General features: G+C 38.7%; 1 protein-coding gene and 1 pseudogene across 1 annotated transcript; both read left to right on the top strand.

Moving 5' to 3' along the window:
- The first annotated feature begins 11,606 nt into the window (after window positions 1–11,606).
- Window positions 11,607–13,670, top strand: LOC117399867 (E3 ubiquitin-protein ligase RNF182-like; annotated as a pseudogene).
- A 5,779-nt stretch (window positions 13,671–19,449) lies between these two features.
- On the top strand, window positions 19,450–21,155 carry LOC117399866 (E3 ubiquitin-protein ligase RNF182-like). The gene has a single exon (XM_033999282.2). The coding sequence runs from the start codon at window positions 19,705–19,707 to the stop codon at window positions 20,398–20,400; it is 696 nt and encodes a 231-aa protein (XP_033855173.2). The 5' UTR covers window positions 19,450–19,704; the 3' UTR covers window positions 20,401–21,155.
- The last annotated feature ends 406 nt before the right edge of the window (window positions 21,156–21,561 follow it).

Consider the following 21,561-nt stretch of genomic DNA (forward strand, 5'->3'; position numbering starts at 1 on the left):
ATCTTTTACTAATGCTAGCCGCGTCAGTCGAGACCTCAGTTGGAGCAATGGGTGGTAAACTCAATGCATTCAACATCTTGTTTTGTATCACACAGTCCCTCGCCTTTTTTTTTTTTTTTTATGTATACAGCCCAACTGTGACGGTGAGGCCATCCCTCACATTAAACTGTATTCTGTTGCTCATCCAGTATGACACTGAAAAACTCTTGGTTGATGCGTGTTGTTGGTGCTGCCCTCTCAAACTGACATGACACAGCACATTCCACTCGCCCATGTGAACACAGTTTCATAACAGTGTACCTCATACACTTCCATTTTTGCAGGTCACAATATCAATGTGTCATACATCTGTCACATGGGGGTCCTGTTTTTTTAAAATGCTCCCATTCCCCCTATCCATGTTACTATGAATGCTAATGTCGGCCCACCACCGCTTCCTCCCTTTCAAAAGACTGCACTGTGCCATTGAACATCTGCAATTCCATACAACAGAAAGTTATGCTAGGATATAGATTCATATTACAGCACTATTGGCAGTCCTTCTGTCATGCACCTGTGTCTCACGATTTACGATACATATACACTTCCCCTCATGTTTTGTGAATGAACGGGGGATTCCAAAGAGCATGTCCTGATGGTCTATCAACTATGACAATATTGCACAAGATACATGTATGGCAGTTAAATTCAGTATGTTTTACATAGTTTCAATCAGTCTGGATATGAAAGTTAAGCTTAATGGACCAGTTCAGACCTAGTATTAGCATGCACATAGTTCCACTTTCTTTGAGCACAGTTTCCTAAGAGCTTAATTACAAACGATATATAAAAGTGGTTTAAATGAAATTTTCAATTTTCAGATTAGTTCATTTCAGATGCTTGTTATACTCAACACTAGCTTTGCCTGAATAAATAATAAGAGTATGATTTGAAACACTAGGTGTCACAGTTGTGCTGTGTTTTGTACTAACACCAAACATGAGTTTCAAGCCATTTCTTTCAAGACAGAAGATTTCTTTGTTGTGCATCTTGGTATCAAAAAAATGATGATTACTTAGTGTTTGCTCTTATGTATCTACTGTTCACAAGACTTTAGAACACATGAATGCCATTTTGTAATATTTAGAAAATGTTAGCATGTCTGTTTACATCAGGGGTCTGCAACCCTGGTCCTGGAGAGCTACTGTGGCTGCTGGTTTTTGTTTCAACCAATATCTCAGTTACTTAATTGAACCAATTATTGGTTTAATTAGTTGAGATTAACAGGTGTTCCAGATCTTTAGCCACTGATGATGTAAAGACACCTATAAAACCTGCTGGATAGGGGCTCTCAAGGACCAGGGTTGGAGACTCCTGGTTTACATGGTGACCTAATAAAAGCATAGCATAGTGTAGTAAATTATAGAGAAAGCATTGTGAAGCACTGATAGGTGCAGTGAACTACAATGAACAGCATGATACATTTATATAATAAGAATATAATATCTTTACATAGCACCTTTCATAGTGGACCACCATTTACAGAGGTAGGCTGTGAACTGTGCATTATATGCAGTTACTTACTTTAGGACATTCATTTAACATCTCATCCTCAAGATGGAGCACAAGGAGGTTAAGTGACTTGTTCAGGGTCACACAGTGAGTCAGTCAGTAGCAGAAGTGGAATTTGAACCAGTGACCTTCTGGTTATAAGACCTGGACTTTAACCACTGGACCACACTGGGATTTATGTGTAATTGTTCTTTTGTGTGTGTCTCTTCAGTATAACTGTCAATTTGAAATGAATTATCATCCATCATTCAATGAAATGGTCAATAGCTTTTACTTCTTCAAAATAAAAATAAAAACGTAGTTTAGTTTTCCATGATAAAAACTTGGGGGATGTACAGCATACAAAAAAGCTTGTTTTTTTTCTTTGTATTAATTCTCTTAAATAAAACCTGAATGAACTGGTCTGCTTAATAGCAGGTTATCACTGTAAAAACACACTGACCTTTAAAAAACTATTATTGGAGACTCAGAGGTAAAAGTGGTGTTTAAGGTTATTAATGAATCTGTTTTCAAGGCAACCATACCATAATTATCCAACAGTCTTCTTGCATATCATTGCAGAAAAAGCCATGCATTCAATCTACATTAAAGCTGAACTGTACACGTAGATCTTCATATAACCTGAACAGACTGCTCATAAATGAATGTTAAATTACGTGCTCATGATAATGTGTTATCTAATGAAGTGGGTGACTTATTGAATTTTAGGAGTAGACTAAGTTTTACTGAGTACATTTTTTATGTTTACTGTATTAGATCAAGGGCCATTTGGCTTGGCAAAGAGTTTAACATAAATTGTGTGTGTTTTCTGTATATTTCCTATGTGCTGAATGTTAAATGAAAATTGTAAAGCCCATATTAGCAGGTACAAATTATTTCTGAAAAATTAAAGTTGTCATTGCATGTATACACACAATGAGACTTAGTACTGTCTTGTATATGGCAGATGTGAGGCATACATACATGTTTACAAAAGAATAGTTTATTCATCTTGCACATACAATCTTTGACATAAGAAAACCTCAAAAACTGGCACTTTATTGATTTGTTTATTGTAAGTACTGTATTTGAAAACTATTCAAAGGCAATATGCAGCCAACTTTGTAGATGAGTGCTGAACACCTGACACAAAAATGACAAACCATTAGGTTCCAGGAACCATAGTTTTTATTCTCTGGCATTGTATTTTAAAAATCTTCATATCTTAAAAAAGCAAAGAAGTATCACAAGATCTTCAGCACAACAGGAGTGAAGTTATCATTTTCTTACCCTATAAAAGAGGTAAGAAAAACATTTTAGGCCTGGTTATCACTACTTTAAGACAGACTTTATCGGTCTGACACAGTGTAAAAATATGGTCGATATGGTATTTTGTTTAGTACCCTTTAAGATGATCAATATGACATCTACATTTCTACCAAATCCTCTGTAGATTAAGCAAGTATTTTAGGTCCAGGTTAAATTAATGTTACCACACAACAACTGTGGTCGGTCCTATTGTTTTCCTGTGGAGAAGCCGGTGTTAATATAAATAGACTAGCCTGTCTCTATAGTTTACTGATATACTACCCTCTGAGGGACAGCATACAGGTTGATGCGGGCAGCATGACAGAATCAGATTACACTCCAGCTGGGACAGACCATGTTCTCGGACTCATTGCCTATGGACAAACCAGCACTGAGGCTCAGGTGTGACATTGGAAACTGAGTCTCATACTAGCTTTGCCAGCTCAGGTTTTGGTTTGTAAGCACTAGGTAATTTAAAACCCAACTGAACAAAAGCATAAGTTATTATGCAGACATAAACCAGTTCCCTGTAATTTGCATTGGAAACTGCAATTGGAATCTTGAGTGCTTCTGCTGATAATGACAGGGTTTTTTTGTGAATGAACAGTAGAGAAGTCTAAAGAAAACTCTGCTGGCACTTTTCTATCTGTTACCATGGTGACAGAGATCACCACTTTTTGTGAAGTAACAAAGGCTTGCATCCCAAATCTACACAGGGAGGGAGGTCCACACACCAGTGCTGTCAGGTAAAAAAAGGAGCATAGTTTCTTATCATGTGTAACCTCAATATAAGTCATTTTTAAGCTTAACTAAAATAAATTTTAAAAGAGGCTTTAGTATCAGATGCAGTGCTGTTTTTTTGTTCAGATTGTACAGGCTACTGTATACACAATACAATATACACTGTACCAAATATATCAGTAAAACAGATTGTACCAAACTGTTATAAATTGGAATTATTAGATTTCACTAATATTGTTTCCTATAAAGTTTGAAGCTGCTGTAAGTCATTTCATACAGTGTGGAAAATAGGGTAATACTTTTCTTTACTGCAGTTCCTTAATGTCTGCATCAGTGTGATAATTAAATAAAAGCTGAACAATTGTAGGCAGATGCATTGATCTTGTTTAATAATCTATATGTATCACCCTAAGGCTGATAAATAATTTAAACATTCCTTTCTGAAATGTGTTATCTTGGTCTCTCTGTCCTCTTGGGATGTGTAATAAGACCTGACAAAGAATATAATTGCAGTCTGTGAAGGACAATATAAGCTACAAGGCTATGTGGTTATCAAATTGCTGATCTTTGAGTCGGTTTGATTTGCATTGTAATGTTAGGTGCTGTACATGGCCATTCCTCAATGATTCAAAAGGGTACAACACAGAGTGGCCCTTTGTGAAACCTCAGTTGTTTGTTAATATACAGTAAATAAACAGGCCTTATTATATCTACAAAGTTTGACTTGTGAGTTACTTTTTCAAAGTCTTTGCTGAAATTTTAAAACAAAAATAGTATTAATAAAACTCTATAGTTAAGGATAGCCATCACTGCCTAGATTAGTTTAGAGAAGTATTGGGCCCATTTGTCATGTATAGACTGTGTCTATGCATACATAATTATTATTATTTATTTCTTACCAGATGCTCTTATCCAGGGCGACTTACAATTGTTACAAGATATCACATTATACATTATTTCACATTATACAGATATCACATTATTTTTTTACATACAATTACCCATTTATACAGTTTTTTGTTTTTTTTTCTGGAGCAATCTAGATAAAGTACCTTACTCAAGGGTACAGCAGCAGTGTCCCCCACCTGGGATTGAACCCACGACCCTCAGGTCGAGTCCAGAGCCCTAACCACTACTCCACACTGCTGCCCCACAGTATAATATAGTATGTCATCATATACAGTTTTACAACATTACAGCAATTGTATCAGAAACATTCACAACTAGGACTACACAGTACATAAAACCATAATACATATAGCTATACAAAAGCAGATTATTTCTTAATCACACAGTTCTAAGAGTATCCAAAATCAGCTCCCATAATAGTCCAGTCACAGGCTTTCTGTATTCCAAATACAGTACAAAGCATCCCATTCCTTCGATGCCACACAAGTAGAGGCAGCCAGTGACACTGAATGTTTCAATATTTTAAGCATACAACTAAAATGAAAGGGACAACTTCCTCATCTTTAGTAGAAACATGTCAAATTTTATTATTAATGAAAGTTACAGTCGGCATGAATCAGTTAAAATATTTAGTCATTGTTTTCCAGCAAGTTATTGTTTGTAAGCAAAAAACAAAACAAAACAGAGACAGGACTGTTCATTTATTTATTTTTTGCCAAAAAGAAACCAAATCTTATTTTTAAATGTCAATGTATCATTTCGGGCTCACTGGTGATGCATGGTGTCACCTGAGCCATACAGTACCAGTTTTGGTCACTGTTTCCTGATGAGGGGGAGAGCAGCACTGAGTGAAAATCAGGCTCACGCTCCGGGGCCTGCCTCTACGAGAAGCACCACGCCACAAACTCCAACGCTGCTGGGCTCAGAGAGGCTCTGATCTCTCCCAATGCCCTCTGTATGAAGCGCACCGAGCACAGGCCCAACACTGCAGTCAACTCGGCTCTGCTATTCCATCGCCACTCAGTCCAGTCTACCAGATGACCCAGGGTGGTGACTCCGGCCTGTAAAAACACACACAAAAAAAAACGTTTAGAATTAAAAGCATCAATGTTAAAAATTCTATGAAAAAACAAAGGCTCCTCAAAAATAAAACATGTACAGAGGCTTTCCTCTGTCCTTAAAATCTTAACTAACCCCCAGGCATTTAACATGTTCCTGTAAAAGCTTTCCAGGACAGTACTAATAACTTTACTGTGGGTCATTAAAAACAGCTGCCTGTCTAAGCCAAGCCCCCCAACCCTCTTGAGGAGGGACAAAGCCAAGTCTCTTTAGCTCAACTTGGGCTGCCTGCAATCTGAACGCAGTGACCCGGGAGGGGATGTCAATCAGTGCCCCACTTCGTCTCGGGGCAGGAACAGTACTGCTGGTTTCAGCCAGTGGTTTCCATCCCAAAATAAATTAACTAGTTTTCTCTGGACCTGCTCCAGCAGCTCTAGGGGAGGGTCCAGACACATTAATCTGTGCCACAGCATGGATGCTACCAAGTTGTTAATCACAAAGACCCTCCCACTGAAGGATAAGCAGTTTAGCAGCCGCTGCTAGCTCTGTAGCCTTCCTGCTACCTTCTCCAGCACCCACTCCCAGTTTCGCTGCATGAATGCCTCAGTTCCTAAGTACACCCCCAGCACTTTTAGTCCAGTTCTGTTTCACTCCAGCACCTGTGGCAATGAAGAAGGAGGCTTTCTCGGCCAGCTCCCTGCCAGGAACACTCCACTTCTGGCCCAATTCACCCGCGCTGAGGAGGCTTTCAAAGCCCCTCATGCATGATTCCAGCACCGCCATGTCTTTATCACTGGTTATAAACACATTCAGGTCATCAGCGTACGCTGAGAGATGGACGGGCTGGGCGGAGGGGAGGACAGGTGTGGCCAGGCCAGCGAGATGCTCCCTCAGACGGTGAAGCAGCGATTCAGTGGAGATGGCGTAGAGCATCCCCGACAGAGACCAGCCCTGTCTAATTCCTCTCTGCATTGGGAAGGGCTGGCTCAGACAATTATTAATCTTGACAAAGCTAAAAATATTAGAATATAAAATTGTAATAAATGAAATAAAAACAGGAACAAAACCAAATGCCTCTAGGATGTGAAATAAAAAGCCATGATCTACCCTGTCAAAAGCCTTCTCCTGGTCAAGCGACACCAGCCCGAAATCTAAGTTAAAAAGTTTAGATACATTAAAAAGATCTCTGATTAAAAACAAATTATCAAAAATTGAGCATTTTGGTACACAGTATGTCTGGTCACTGTGCACCACAGTACCCATACACTCCCTAAGATGGCCGGCCAGCTTGTTTCCTTATGACCGCCCATATGGGATGCCAGGGGCAGGTATGACTATTTATGAGATACGCCTTTATTTTTATTTATTTATTTTTTTTAATCGGCTTGTCTCGGCTCCTGTCGCTCCCACTCGGCCATTGAATGGTTTTCTCGGCTTTTTCCGGAGAAAAAACGACTAGAAACCCGTTTTTTGCGTTTTTTTGATGATGTCGGACAGGGTCCGACAATGGACCGGATAGGAATAATTGCAATGTCGGACCAGGCCCGACAATGGACCGCAAAGGGTTAAAAAGTAGAATCCTGTCGCTATACAAATTAGGAGCATAGATATTAAAAAGATCAATAAAAGCACCATTTAATTTTAATTCAGTTTTTAAAAGCCTCCCTTGTACAACCTCCTCTACAGACACCATGTCTACTCCCAGCCCCGGAGAGAATACAACTGCCAGCCCCGCACTAACATTAGAGCTGTAACTTAAAATCGCCTTCCCCTTCCACTCTGACAGCCAGTGCGTTTCATTGCTGCTGTCAGAGTGGGTCTCCTGCAATAGAATAAAATTGGCTTTTTTAAACTCCATAAAATTAAATAATTGGGCTCTCTTAAAATCATCACGGCAACTGTTTATATTTAAAGAACTCAATAAAAATTCTCAAATTGAGCGCACTAGGGATTCAAGGAAATGCATGCACATGGATTAGGGAGTGGTTAACATGTAGAAAACAGAAAATACTGATTAGAGGAGAAATCTCAAAATGGAGCGAGGTAACCAGTGGAGTACTGCAGGGATCAGTATTAGGTCCTCTGCTATTCCTAATCTACATTAACGATTTAGATTCTGGTATAGTTAGCAAACTTCTAAATTTGCAGATGACACAAAAATAGGAGGAGTAGCAAACACTGTTGCAGCAGCAAAGGTCATTCAAAATGATCTAGACAGCATTCAGAACTGGGCAGACACATGGCAAATGACTTAATAGAGGAAAGTATACTGCACGCAGGCAATAAAAATGTGCATTATGAATATCATATGGGAGATACTGAAATTGAAGAAGGAATCTATGAAAAAGACCTAGGAGTTTATGTTGACTCAGAAATGTCTTCATCTAGACAATGTGGGGAAGCTATAAAAAGGCCAACAAGATGCTCAGATATATTGTGACAAGTGTTGAATTTAAATCAAGGGAAGTAATGTTAAAACTTTACAAAGCATTAGTAAGACCTCATCTAGAATATTGTGTTCGGTTCTGGTCACCTAGAAAGAGTGCAAAGAAGAGCGACTAGAACAAACAAAGAAAAGCAAAATACAATTAAATGTACAAACTCTGTCTCTGGGATCAGCCGAAGCCTACCCAGCAACTATAGTAAAATAACAAAAACAGTACTTTTACTAAAACAGTAAAAAAAAAAAACCCTACAAATTTAAATTCAGAAATTGAAAAACAGACTTTTAATAATTTAGGGTGAGGATTTTTAAAAGAGCATGGTGATCTCTCTCCCTCCTCACCCACAGAGCACAGTATGTCTCCCACACACCACCTCACCTGAAAGCCTTCTACATTATTAACCAAGTTAAAATAGGCAAAATTGACCTTTAACCTACTGACCACGAGCACTCTGAACAGCCTGACCGCACTGGTCAGTCCTGCCCCAGAGAGCTGGTTCTTGAGAGATTTTACAATGGCCAGTTTTGCCTGGCCTTTGATCAAATTAATAATAATGCATTTTCTCCTTTGTTTAAAACTATAGGCAGTGCTAAAATAAAAATGTTATTTTGTGAATGCGACCCCTAGTCCCTGCAGCAGCTCTGTCAGTCTCTGTATGTATGAAACACTGTCTCCTCCTGACCACAGAAACTGCATGCAGGGCTGATGCTGGGGTCCACTCTTTGCAGGAACTTCCCTGTGGCTAAAATCCCATGCAGGAGCCTCCACTGCAGGTCCCCAGCTCTCTTATCCAGTGGGGGTTTATACAGCACCCTCCTCACCAGGGTGCTCTCCTCCCCTACAGACAGATGGTCCTCATAAGTGTTTAAAATGATTCATTTTAACATTGAAAACATAAAATTCCTTGCTATCTGTCATGTGGAATCCCTATTTTTAACATTTTGCAATCTCATTAGTTTTCCACTCTCCTCCTTCTCCTCACGAGGAGACAGCAGCAGTGCTGAAAAATGTGTCTTCACTCTGCCCCTGTCCTTGGTCCATTTCCTCCCTCAGGATCTTTTTTAACCCCCGGGGAGAGACAGCTTCTGATCTCAGATAGCACCCTGTCAACCTGTCTCTCGCAGCCTGCCATCCAGTTCAGCAGCACTGAGCCAGTGAGAAAGCCCAGGAGACATAAGGTGGGTCACTCCTGCCTTCACAAACCTGGTCCACAGTGTCTCTGAATGGAGGCAAGGTGCTTGGAGAAGTGAGTTAAAGAGGCTCCTCCAACAGGCACTGGCTGGTCAAAGTCTCTTCTTTTCCATCTACTTAATATTCTTCCAAATTTTTAACACATTTGCATAAAAATAGGCAGGTTGGAACTGCTCAGAATTCTGTGGTCGATTAAAAAAACATGTTTCCCTAAACCTAGCCCCCCCACATTGTTGAGGAAAAAAGCAGGCCAGCTTCCTCCAGTGAGCTTCCGCTCCAGTGTACAGGAGTCTTTGCACCGCCATCATTCTGAAGGCTGCTACCCTGCTGGCAATGTCAACCAACCCTAGTCCTCCTTCATCTCGGGGGAGGTACAGCACGACTGGCTTCAGCCAGTGCCTCCCACCCCAAAAAATCTCCACAAACATCTTCTGAATGTCCTTTACCAACCCCTGGGGAGGATCCAGGTACATGAATCTGAGCCATAGCATGGAGGCAGCCAAGTTGTTAATTACCAGTACCCTCCCTCTGTAGGACAAACGAGACAGCAGTCCCTGCCAGCTCTGAAGCTGCCCTCTCACCTTGTCTACCAGGCTATCCCAGTTTTGTTCCATATAAGAGTCAGTTCCCAGATAAACAGCGAGAACTTTCAACCCCATCTTCTCCCATCTCAGCACCTGAGGCAAAACAGGAGGGCCGCTCTCTTGCCAACTGCCGGACAGGAAAGTGTCACACTTGGCCCAGTTGATTTTGGCTAAGGATGCCCCCTGGAATGTCTCAAGGCTCTGTTGTAATACCTGGACATCCTGGTTACTACGGAATCACATTCACATCATCAGCATAGGCGGACACCTTCACTGCTACAGTAGGGAAGGAGCAGGGCACTGTCCAGCCCGACAGCCTGCTCCTCAGAAGACACAGCAGAGGCTTGATGGACAGGGAGTACAACATGCCTGACAGGAATCAACCTTGTCTGATGCCCCTGCACACTGGAAAAGGACAGCTTAGCCCCGTTAATTTGTAAAACACCAAAAACATTACTGTATAAAAGTTTCACTTGGTTAACAAAACGAGGGCTAAAGCCAAAGGCTCCCAGGGTTTTAAAGAGGTAGTCTTTCAAAGGCTTTTTCCTGATCCTGGGAGACCAGCCTCACATTAAAATCACCCATTTTAGTCCAACTTAAAAAGTCTCTTATTAAAAATAAGTTATCGAAAATTGACCTTTTAGGGACACAGTATATCTGGTCTGGGTGAAATATGTCATTTAGACAGTCCTTGAGTCTGTTCACGAGACTTTTTGAAATAATTTTTAAATCTACACGTAAAAGCGAGACTGGTCTCCAGTTCTTAATTTGGCACAAACCTCCCTTCTTCGGCAGCAGAGTAATAACAGCCCTGCCGCAGCTGAGCGGCAGCTCCCCTGCTCCCAGGCTCTCCTACAGCACCAGCAGCTCTGCCCCCAGCTCACTCCAGAAATGCTAGTACTCAGCTGGTAGTCCGTCAATGCCGGGAGCTTTTCCATTGGCCAACTGCTTGGCGGCGGTGGTTAGCTCCTGTAGAGTCATCTGTGTTTCCAGACTTTGCCGTTCCCCCTGGATCAGGCAAGGCAGTCCCTGCAGCAAAGTGTTCTCCTTAGTCGGGTCAAACAGCTCACTGGAAAACAGCTCGGAGTAGGACTGTAGTGCCGCCTCGCTGATCTCCTCCTGATCCGATCTCTCCAGCTCTCTTTTGGCTATATTCACTGACTTGGTCACTTCCTGGGTGTACTGTTGACAAAAACATTTTATCTGGATTTTCCCAATGTCCCACCACATCCTGAGGTTACTATGTTGTTGTTTTTTTTGTTCTGTCCAGATTACAGATCATCACCATGTTTCTTCACCACTGTAAACTGTACAAGGAAGATAACTTACACCCGTTCTCAGGGTGCTTTGTTTCCTGTGCATAAGTATATAAGATTGAAAGCTGCTTTTTCTTCCTTTAAAACTGCAGTTATACAGGTCAAAAAAGAATATTATATAAAAACAACAGGAATGATGAGATATAAATCATTATTAACCTCTCTGGTGGTCTCCACTTTAGACAACTGAGAGCATTTTAGGAACTGGAGATATTCTACACACTGTATCCCCACATAGAGTTCAGCACTAGCAAAAATATAGTACAAGGCAGTTTCAATTGCAATGACACCCCTATCACTGTAGCATAAACAAATGTGAAGCCATTAATTGAGCTGCTTTTCATAGGCAATAATAACAGGCTAGAAAAATCCAGCAGCTGAGTTACAGAACAAGTTTTGTGCTCTTGTTTATTATCAACACAGAGTTAACAAACACTTTTTTTAATCTCTCAAAACAGAACGCATGAAAAGGCTTTCCAAAATGAACTGCTCACTTTTTGCTGCATACCCCACTACAGCTGCAAACCAAAGCAGAGATAGTGTGTGAAGAGATTTTCAGTGATCTGTACATACTCTTGCTACTCTGGGATGGTCTGTCCTTCCTCCAACTGACCCAGGTTGTAGTTTCAGCATTTCTTGTTTGATCTTCTCTAAGCAATCTTCACTATCACTGGCAAGTTCTTGGAGGAGATGGTGGACACCAGCATTACAGACAAAATGGAGTGCCTGTACAAGATCATTGACCTTGGGGAATCCCCAAAGAATGACATCATCTGCCCTTTTTGTCAATATGAGACTAGTCTGTCAGATAAAGCAGTGAATAGCCTTCCCGACGACCATAACATTGTGGCCACTCTGAGCCTTGGAGTGAGGACCAAGAAGTATTTGCAAGAGAACGTGGCTGAACTGCTGCTGAGCCCAAAGAGACTGACCTTCTTTGTGAACCCTTCAGACAGCTCTTCAACTGTCTGGTCATTACCATCATGGAGGTCCAAAGAGAGACCCGTCTGTCTCCAGGCTTGAATGCCACTGTTGTGGGAGTTTACAGACCCTCAAGTTTAGACTACTTTACTTCAATGTCTCGCTGTTGGACCATGTTGAACTGCACTTATTTGCTCTGCCAGACATTGGCATAGATACTTGTTTGGTTGCTGGGTCTGTTATATTTCAGCTCCTTGCCTTGGGATCTACCTACTGGTCATTGAGAAAGTAGCTTTAGGGGTCATCTTTGTCAGTCTGGTTCCATCTAGCCTTGTCATAGTCATGGTATATGGGTTCTGTCAATGCTTGTGCCATGAATCTGGACTATATCTTCATGATATATAATACACTGGGGTCTATTGGCATGATCTAAACAGAGATCGATGTAAATATTGCCACTCTATAGTATATTAAGCCATCTTCTAAAGTAATTTATTTTTATTATTATTTGTTTATTTAGCAGACGCCTTTATCCAAGGCGACTTACAGAGACTAGGGTGTGTGAACTATGCATCAGCTGCAGAGTCACTTACAACTACGTCTCATCCGAAAGATGGAGCACAAGGAGGTTAAGTGACTTGTGTCACACAATGAGTCAGTGGCTGAGATGGGATTTGAACCGGGAACCTCCTGGTTACAAGCCCTTTTCTTTAACCACTGGACCACACAGCCTCCTGTGTTTTAGAAGTTGTTGGTAGATCTGTCACTGTTTTGTATCTGATGTAAATGTATAACAAATTACAGGGGACATTTACCTTGGTAAACTTTGAGGTAGGGACTTTATTAAAGATAAAATTGCATTTAGTTTATTTTTAGAAATTGTGAAATTAAATAAATATGTTTTGGGTGACTGTAAACAGTGAGACATACAGTAACTAAGCAGAACAACCTTGAAGGGAATACATTTAGACAAAACAGCCTTACTCATCAGTAAACTCTGTTACCATCTGACCCAGAGTATCATACGGGATACAGAACCACCCTTTGTTGTTGCAAGGTGCAGTTCAAGTTTAGATGTGTTCTCTTTTATAGTTTATATGTTTATAGTTATTTTTGATGTGTTGCTATACATTTATATGTTGCCATATGTATGCATATTAGTGAGTAGTAATACGCTATATGCCATATCACCATGTTAATTTTTAACCAATGAGAATGCAGCATTTGGTTTTGACAGGTGCCCTTAGTCAATCAGGATCAACCGTAAGTCCTGCCTCCCAGTTCCGGTCATGTGTTTGTAGTCTTTAAGCAATTCTGGAAGTCCCACCCTCTCATCCTGTCACATGTTTGTAGTTTTAATGCACTTTTGGAAACCATGTTCCGATTGTAGTTTATCACGTTAAAATGGGGAATTAAACAAAGGTTTGGGGTATTATTTTTTAATTTAAATGTATTTTTAAGACTGAAATGGGGAAAAACAAGGGGGATACATTGTTTTGTTATATGTGTTATTTTAAAAAAGAAAATAAGCTTTTCAGAAAAATACAATAAGTTTGAAAACAGGGATATATAGTTTGTTATATTCTTTATTTCAGAAAAATAAATGGGTCAGTAAAATGGGTGAAAACAAAAAGGGTACAAAGTGCTGGAAAAATAAACAAGCTTGAAATTGGGGAAAAAAATGTATAGTGTTGAAAAATAAAGCAAGCTTGAATGTGAAAAAACAAAAATGTATAAAGTGTTGAAAAATAAAATTAGTAAAAAGGGAAAACAAAAATGTATAAAGAGTTGAAAAATAAAGCAGGTTTTGAAAATAAAACTAAGACAGTAAAATGTTAAAAACAAGGTTACAATGCGTGTACTTAAAAATGAAAAACAGTTTAAAAGCAGAGAAATGTGAATTGGTAAAACCTGCAGAGAACACAAAAACGTGTTTGTTGAAAAAGATAAAATGTTTAAAATAAGGAACAACCTGTTTAAGAAATATAAATACCTCTTAACCCAACACACAAATAAATAAATAAAACAAAATAAAATGTGAGACCCTGTATACATTTGTTAAATTAACATTTTAAAAAAACCTTATAGTATTATTTATTTTACACAGCTTGAGCATTAGATACAATTTGATCATGTAAATTGTACTATGGATGTGACATTGGTACCTAGTTTCTCTATTTTACTTCAGTCGTGTTATAATTCCTCTGGTAAAAAATGAAATGGTGGTACTACCTCCCAGCTGAGGGAGATATTTATTTTCCTTCATTTCAATGCATTCAAACTTTTGCTTTTTATTTTCAGGAGCTTTGCGGAGGAGCCCCTCTGTATTTTGAAGAATGTGGTTAACAAGTGACTGCATTACGCCCCAGATAGGGAGGGTGTAAGCTAGATAGCCACGAGAGACGACAAGTTAAGAAGAACCCTTCACCCCCTTGTTTTTACACACACTGTTTTAACAAGTCCAATTGTAAACCAAGAAAAAATCCTTAAATTTTTTTCACAAATTATTCTTTGCAAAGAGTATTTGCATAAAGTATTTGTTTGTACATATTATTTTGGATACATGAGTGTTTGTAGACAAAATGTGCGCATACAAAATGTAAAATATGTGCTCACACACCCAAACTATGTTTGTGTTGCATATAAATAACAAAAAGCAGTGGATCCATCCTGTACCGTGTAAGCGCAATACAAGTGAACAGTTTTACAGTATGTAAAAGTACCTGTTTGTAAATATTTTAAATGTTTTGTAAGCAATGTTTTCAGATGAATAAATTTGATTTTTTTTTTTTAATTAACATGCTTATTGTTTTATAAAGATTTCAGTTAGCATAACTGAATTACTAACACCACATTTTTCAATACGATACAGTAGTTGGTTGCAGAACATTGACACAAAAGCGTTTCCAAAAGGACAATAATGTGAACACCACGAGGTTGGTTGGCCACTTGGCATCTTAAAACACCATATTTTCTTAGCTGACCATCACAAACTGGATATTCTCAAGAACACCCACCCAAGCTAATTTGGGGCCCAACTAGCATCTCTAAAGTTTAGCTATTTTCATCTTGGCTAAAATAACAAACTCTTGAACACCATAGCTTGGAAGAATATACCAAACACACACACACACACACACACACACACACACACACACACACACACACATTTATTTTGTTTTGGCTTTTTTTCATTTCAAAATGTTATCGCAGTTAGTATCAACTAAAATAGTTGTAACAAACTCTTGAGCTTGTCAAGAGTTTGAGCTTATATACTGTAACATGAACAGCAAACATGTATTTATTTTTTTCTTCATTTCAGCGCTTTGTAAATGTTTTTTCTAATTTCAGGGCTTTCAAACTTTGGCTTTCATTTCCAGGAACAAAACTGTGAAGTTTAGGGGCAACAAAAGTGAATAGTTTTACAGTGTGTGCCCCGAGTAGGCCTACCTGTTGTCAATATTTTGAAAGTGTTTTGTAAACAATGTTTTCTGATGAATACATGTGTTTATAGTTGTTTTTTTTTTAATTTCAGTTAGCATAACTGAATTACTAGAGCCACATTTCAGTACTGCCCAGTAGTTCATTGCAGAACATTGACACAAAAGTGTTTCTGAAAGGACAGTCATGTGAATGTACTCGAAAAATCCTGTAGACAAATTTTGCCGCAAGATTCCCACACTATAAAGCACTTTAATGGTAACACTCAGATGGTTTTCAAATGCTTTGTCATCAGAATCTTGATCTCTGTGTATTTTCTTAGTTCCCTCTAACAATTCACAGGCACGACATCCACGGTCTTGTACAACCCAAAAACACTGCCTGCAAAACAAAGATTGTTAGCCTAGTTGTTTAAGTCAATCAACACAGCTCTTTTCAGTGCTTTTGAATACATGATACAGTACTACTAAATGCATGGGTGCACTGCCATCCATATTCCAAACAACCGTCAGGACTAAACGTAGTCTGTCTTAGCCAGCAGCTCTGTGTGACAGATAAATGACATTCTATGGGCCTTGTACTAAATAACTCCTCAACAAATGTTTAGAGGACAACCTCTAGATATCAGCACAGGAAACAGCAGGTTGGAGGCTTTGAAATGCGCTGTCCACTTTAGCTGTCTTGCTTGTCAAAGGGCCAATCCCTGCATTCTTAGACAGCGCAGCTATACACGCTAAAATGTTACCTAAAACCATTGTTGAAGTTTAAATACCGGCACATCTCTGGTTCATTTTTCCATTGCTACTCAATGCCAGCAACCACCGTTCTATTTCTCTTAAAAATGCTCCCTATGTGGTTTATGCATCGTGTAAGCATACTGGTCTGTTAACCAATTCTGTTAACCAATTTGACACTAGTTTTCTTTATACAGACACCCCGCTATTCTAAGCACTTAACAGGCTATCCAGAATAGTTTTTGTGCAGTTTTCTGTAAATACATAACAATCCTATGTATGGAAAATACTTTTTAAACGGTTAGTGACATACTGTGTAAGGAGAAGGTTTTCTATGTCATTATTGAGAGGGGCTAAAATGTATTTAACACAAACACTAACCCAGCCAATTCTTGTTTTAATTCATTTATAAATTGTTTACCATTCCCCACTTTGAAACTGTTCTCATTCTACCTAAAGGAATTGCAGCAACTCTTGTACAGCTTCTTAAAATACAACACACCAGTCACTTATTGCCTATAGCCTATCTCCACAGGCCAGTGTAATCCCCAGCCCCTCGCCCATGAAGGGGGCCTGTCGCTTGTACAATTGTCTCTCAGTTTGCCATGCTCACACAAGAATAGTCACAGCCTAAGTTTGTCGCATTTTATTTTAAAACTGTTTTTTGTTTTAAGTAAATACGTTGTAACAAAGTTGGAAATTGTCTAAAATACGACCGCTGATAGTCAATATTTGTAGCATTTTTTTTTTTTTTAACATTTTTAAGCTTTAAACTAAATAACCTTAAATAGACATTCATGGTCCACGCATTTCAGCATAAACATGTGCAAAGACTGTTTTGTTCAGTTGATAATCCTTCAGTCTGTACTTTTGTGTTTGTTTACTTTTGCATAAGCTTACAGGCCGCTCCAGCATTGCCAAAAGAGACCAAACTGTTTTTCATTTGTAAGTACACGCATTGTAAACTTGTTTTTAACATTTTACTGTCTATGTTTTATTTTCAAAACTTGCTTTATTTTTCAACTCTTTATACATTTTGTTTTCCCTTTTTACTTATTTTATTTTATTAGTTTTTTTTCACATTTTCAACTTGCTTTATTTTTTAAACACTATGCATTTTTGTTTTCCCTTTTTACTAATTTTATTTTTCAACACTTTATACATTTTTGTTTTTTCACATTTTCAAGCTTGCTTTATTTTTCAACACTATACATTTTGTTCCCAATTTCAAGCTTGTTTATTTTTTCACCCATTTTACTGCTCATTTTATTTTTCTGAAATAAAGAATATAACAAACTATATACCCTTGTTTTCAAACTTATTTTATTGTTCTAAAAAGCTTATTTTATTTTTTAAAATAACAAATATAACAAAACAATGTATCCCCCTTGTTTTCCCCCATTTCACTCTTAAAAATACATTTAAATTAAAAAATAATACCCAAAACCTTTGTTGAATTCCCCATTTTAATGTGATAAACTACAATCATGGAACATGGTTTCCAAAAGTGCATTAAAACTACAAACATGTGACAAGGGGTGCATTCACGATACGCAGACTTTGCTAAGCCTGCGCAGATTCTGCGGAAAACCTGTCCAAATTCATCGTCTGCATGAACTCAACCGGAAAAGACGTCACTTGGGTCACGCATCCACCGCAGTGCAGCTTCTCAAGAGGTACTGCGCTGGAGCAGCCGCAGCTCAAAACAATAGACGAGCGTTGGCTGACAAAGAAGTGTGTAGGCAACCAGATACAATCCTCACTGCATGTGCTACTGCCACCTACTCAGGGGGTGTGAATCGCCTTCGAGTCATGTCATTAATTATCTTCTGAATGATTTGTAATACAAGTTAAAATGATTTGTCTCTTTTTCCACACAGTTATTATACTTTTCAAATATTCAGATATCTATTCTAAAGGTTTAAACATGTAAAAAAAATAAAATAATGCTAAACGGTTGAAATGAACTTAAAACCGCTGTTATTTTCAGCAGGTGTAATTGGTTATTGATGAAAGGCTATCAGGGACAGGAAATAACCTACTTTGAATTAAGGAGAATAAATCAGCTTTAATAACAGATAGTTGAAGTGAGATATGTGACCACATATGCAAGTATTTTAACTATTTTTGTCCCAGATCAAAATACAGTACTGTCTAACAACCCCTTTGTGGGAGGGTGGGGGGAATCCTGCCTGTTATAATACTCATTAATTTGTCTCACATCACAAAACATACGTTTATATGATCTCTTTATAGCAGGGACTGTTTCTACTATACATTTTATGATTATGCTGTAAATTATGAAGCTGGTGGAACACAAAGGGAACTTTGATTGCATCCACTTCTTCTGTGATTAGAATTTATCTCAACACCACCTCCATTTTGGTTCTGCTCAGAACTGTTGTTCATCTACCAAAGCTGTCCACGCTCCGTCTGCACAGACCGTGACGTTACGCGCAGACTCCTGTCTGCAATCTAGCCGGCAAAAAAGTGTCATGAACGCACCCAGGATGAGAGGGTGGGATTTCCGGAGTTGCTTAAAGACTACAAACACATGACCGGAACTGGGAGGCGGGACTTCTGGTCAATCCTGATTGGCTAAGGGCACCTGTCAAAACCAAATGCTGCATTCTCATTGGTTACAAATTAACATGGTGATATGGCACATAGCGTATTACTACTATAGTGTATCAGATATTAGTTTTAGCATACAAATTTAAAAACAGCATCACTTTTTGCTATTAAAATTATTATTTTTGATGAAGACAATTTAAAAAAATTGAAAAACACATTTATTAAATCTGTATCCCCAAACTGAGTTCAGCCAGTGCATGTATCAATTGCTTCCTCCTTTGTATCAGCAGTTTCTAATCAGTTTAATAAATTTCACGTTTCTGTTGATATTAGTACAGCTGTGAGTTATGTATTGACATATCCAGTGTCAGTAACCCTGTAGTGAAACTTGAGAAAAGTATAAGACTTGGTGTACAGCTTGTAAAACACATTAATGTATTTGTGATTCCTAAAAAGACCCCAATGCAGATCAAAAGGGGGAGGTGGGTGACGGGTCTGCCCAGCACAAGCAAAAATCTAGTACAAGGCAGTTTCAATTGCAATGACACCCCTATCACTGTAGCATAAACAAATGTGAAGCCACTGATTGGGCTGCTTTTCACAGGCAATAATAAACAGGCTAGAAAAATCCAGCAGCTGAGTTACAGAACAAGTTTTGTGCTCTTGTTTATTATCAACACAGAGTTAACAAAACACTTTTTTTTTAATCTCTCAAAACAGAACGCATGAAAAGGCTTTCCAAATGGAACTGCTCACTTTTTGCTGCATACGCCACTATAGCTGCAAACCAAAGCAGAGATAGTGTGTGAAGAGATTTTCAGTAATCTGTACATACTCTTGCTATTCTGGGATGGTCTGTCCTTCCTCTAGCTGACCCAGGATGTAGTTTCAGCATTTCTTTTTTGATCTCTTTTAAGCAATCTTCACAATCACTGGCCAGTTCTTGGAGGAGATGGTGGACACCAGCATTACATCGGAAATGGAGTGCAAGATCTGCTACAATTTCTACAACCTGATGGACAGGAGGCCCAAGGTCCTGGAGTGCTGTCATCGGATGTGCAGCAAGTGCCTGTACAAGATCATCAATCTCAGGGAATCCCCACAGAATGACATCATCTGCCCTTTTTGTCGATATGAGACTAGTCTGTCAGATAAAGCAGTGAATAGCCTTCCTGACGACCACAACATTGTGGCCACTCTGAGCCTTGGGGTGAGGACCAAGAGGTATTTGCAAGAGAATTCGGCTGAACTGCTGCTGAGCCCAAAGATATCAACCTCCTTTGTGAACCCTTCAGACAGCTCTTCAAACTGTCTGGTCATTACCATCATGGAGGTCCAAAGGGAGGCTGCCCCTGCTGTGGGAGTTTACAGACCCTCTAGTTTCAACACCAATGCTACAGCGTCTGGCTGGTGGACCGTGTGGAACTGCGCTTCTGTGTTCTGCCAGACATTGGCATGGATACTTATTTGGTTACTCTGTCTGTTATACTTAAGCTCCTTGCCTCTTGGGATTTACCTGTTGATCAATCAGAAAATTAATTTGGGGATCATATTTGTGAGCATAGTCCCATCTACCCTTGTCATAGTTATGGTATATGGGTTCTGTCAATGGTTGTGTCATAAATTTCTGAACTGTATATCTTCATGATAAACAATATACTGGGGTCTATTGTCATGGTCTAAACAGAGATGGATGTAAATATTGCCACACTATAGTATATTAAACCATCTTCTAAGTACTTTATTTTTAGTTTTAGAAGTTGTTAGTAGATCTGTCGCTGTTCTGTATCTGATATAAATGTATAGCAAATTACTGGGGAAATGTACCTTGGTAATCTTTGAGGTAGGGTCTTTTTTAAGATAACATTGTATTTAGTTAATTTTTAGAAATAATTTGTAAAAATATACAAATATGTTCTGGGTAAATGTAAGACCTAATTAAGCAGAACAACCTTGAAGGGAATACATTTACACAAAACAGCCTTACTCATCAGTAAACTCTGTTACCATCTGACCCAGAGTATCATACGGGATACAGAACCACCCTTTGTTGTTGCAAGGTGCTGCAGCCTGCTTTCCAGGATAAGCAGATGTTACCATTTGTTAACATCTGTATGAATATAATATATCTGTTATTAGTTAAAGATAGCTTAACCACACAAATACAAAAAAAATGTATCTACTTTTTGGTATTAAAATGTTTATTTTTGATTAAGACAATTATTTATTATTTTTAATGTTAGTGGGCAAATGGAGAATTAATTGTGGTGCTTCCATGTAAATAACAGCTTGATGCTATTTTATCTGTACAATGTCAAGATACATCAATAGCAGTTAATATTGTGTGCACAAAGAAACTGAATGACATTTCACTGTAAAACAGTAAAGTAATTTTCCAGTGTTTGTGTTTTTTGTCAGCAGTGCCTAGTCCACTCATATCTAACTTGGACAGTGTTGTCAAACTGTGCCTTAGCTTGAGTGTTCTCTCAAGCAAGCCGAATGCGCAAAATTAGCAATAATTAGCACAGAAGATCTTATGCTTCCAATGCTTTAGAGGCATTGCTATTACTTGCTTCCAAGCTGAAACAAACACCTTATATTTTAGGGTCCCCAAAAACAAATTCAACGGAGCTCCATTATGAAGCGAGTTCAAAAGGCACATTTTCTGAGAAATAAAACTATTGTAATGGGACTGAACCAAAAAGAAACAGTTTAGTAATTATAGTTACTAGAGAACAATTTAATAATTATAGTTACTAGCTGGTAGCAGGTTTTACGCTAAAGGGACCACCCCAAACTCTTATTTTGT

Source organism: Acipenser ruthenus, chromosome 4, assembly GCF_902713425.1.
Source record: "Acipenser ruthenus chromosome 4, fAciRut3.2 maternal haplotype, whole genome shotgun sequence".
Lineage (NCBI taxonomy): Eukaryota > Metazoa > Chordata > Actinopteri > Acipenseriformes > Acipenseridae > Acipenser > Acipenser ruthenus.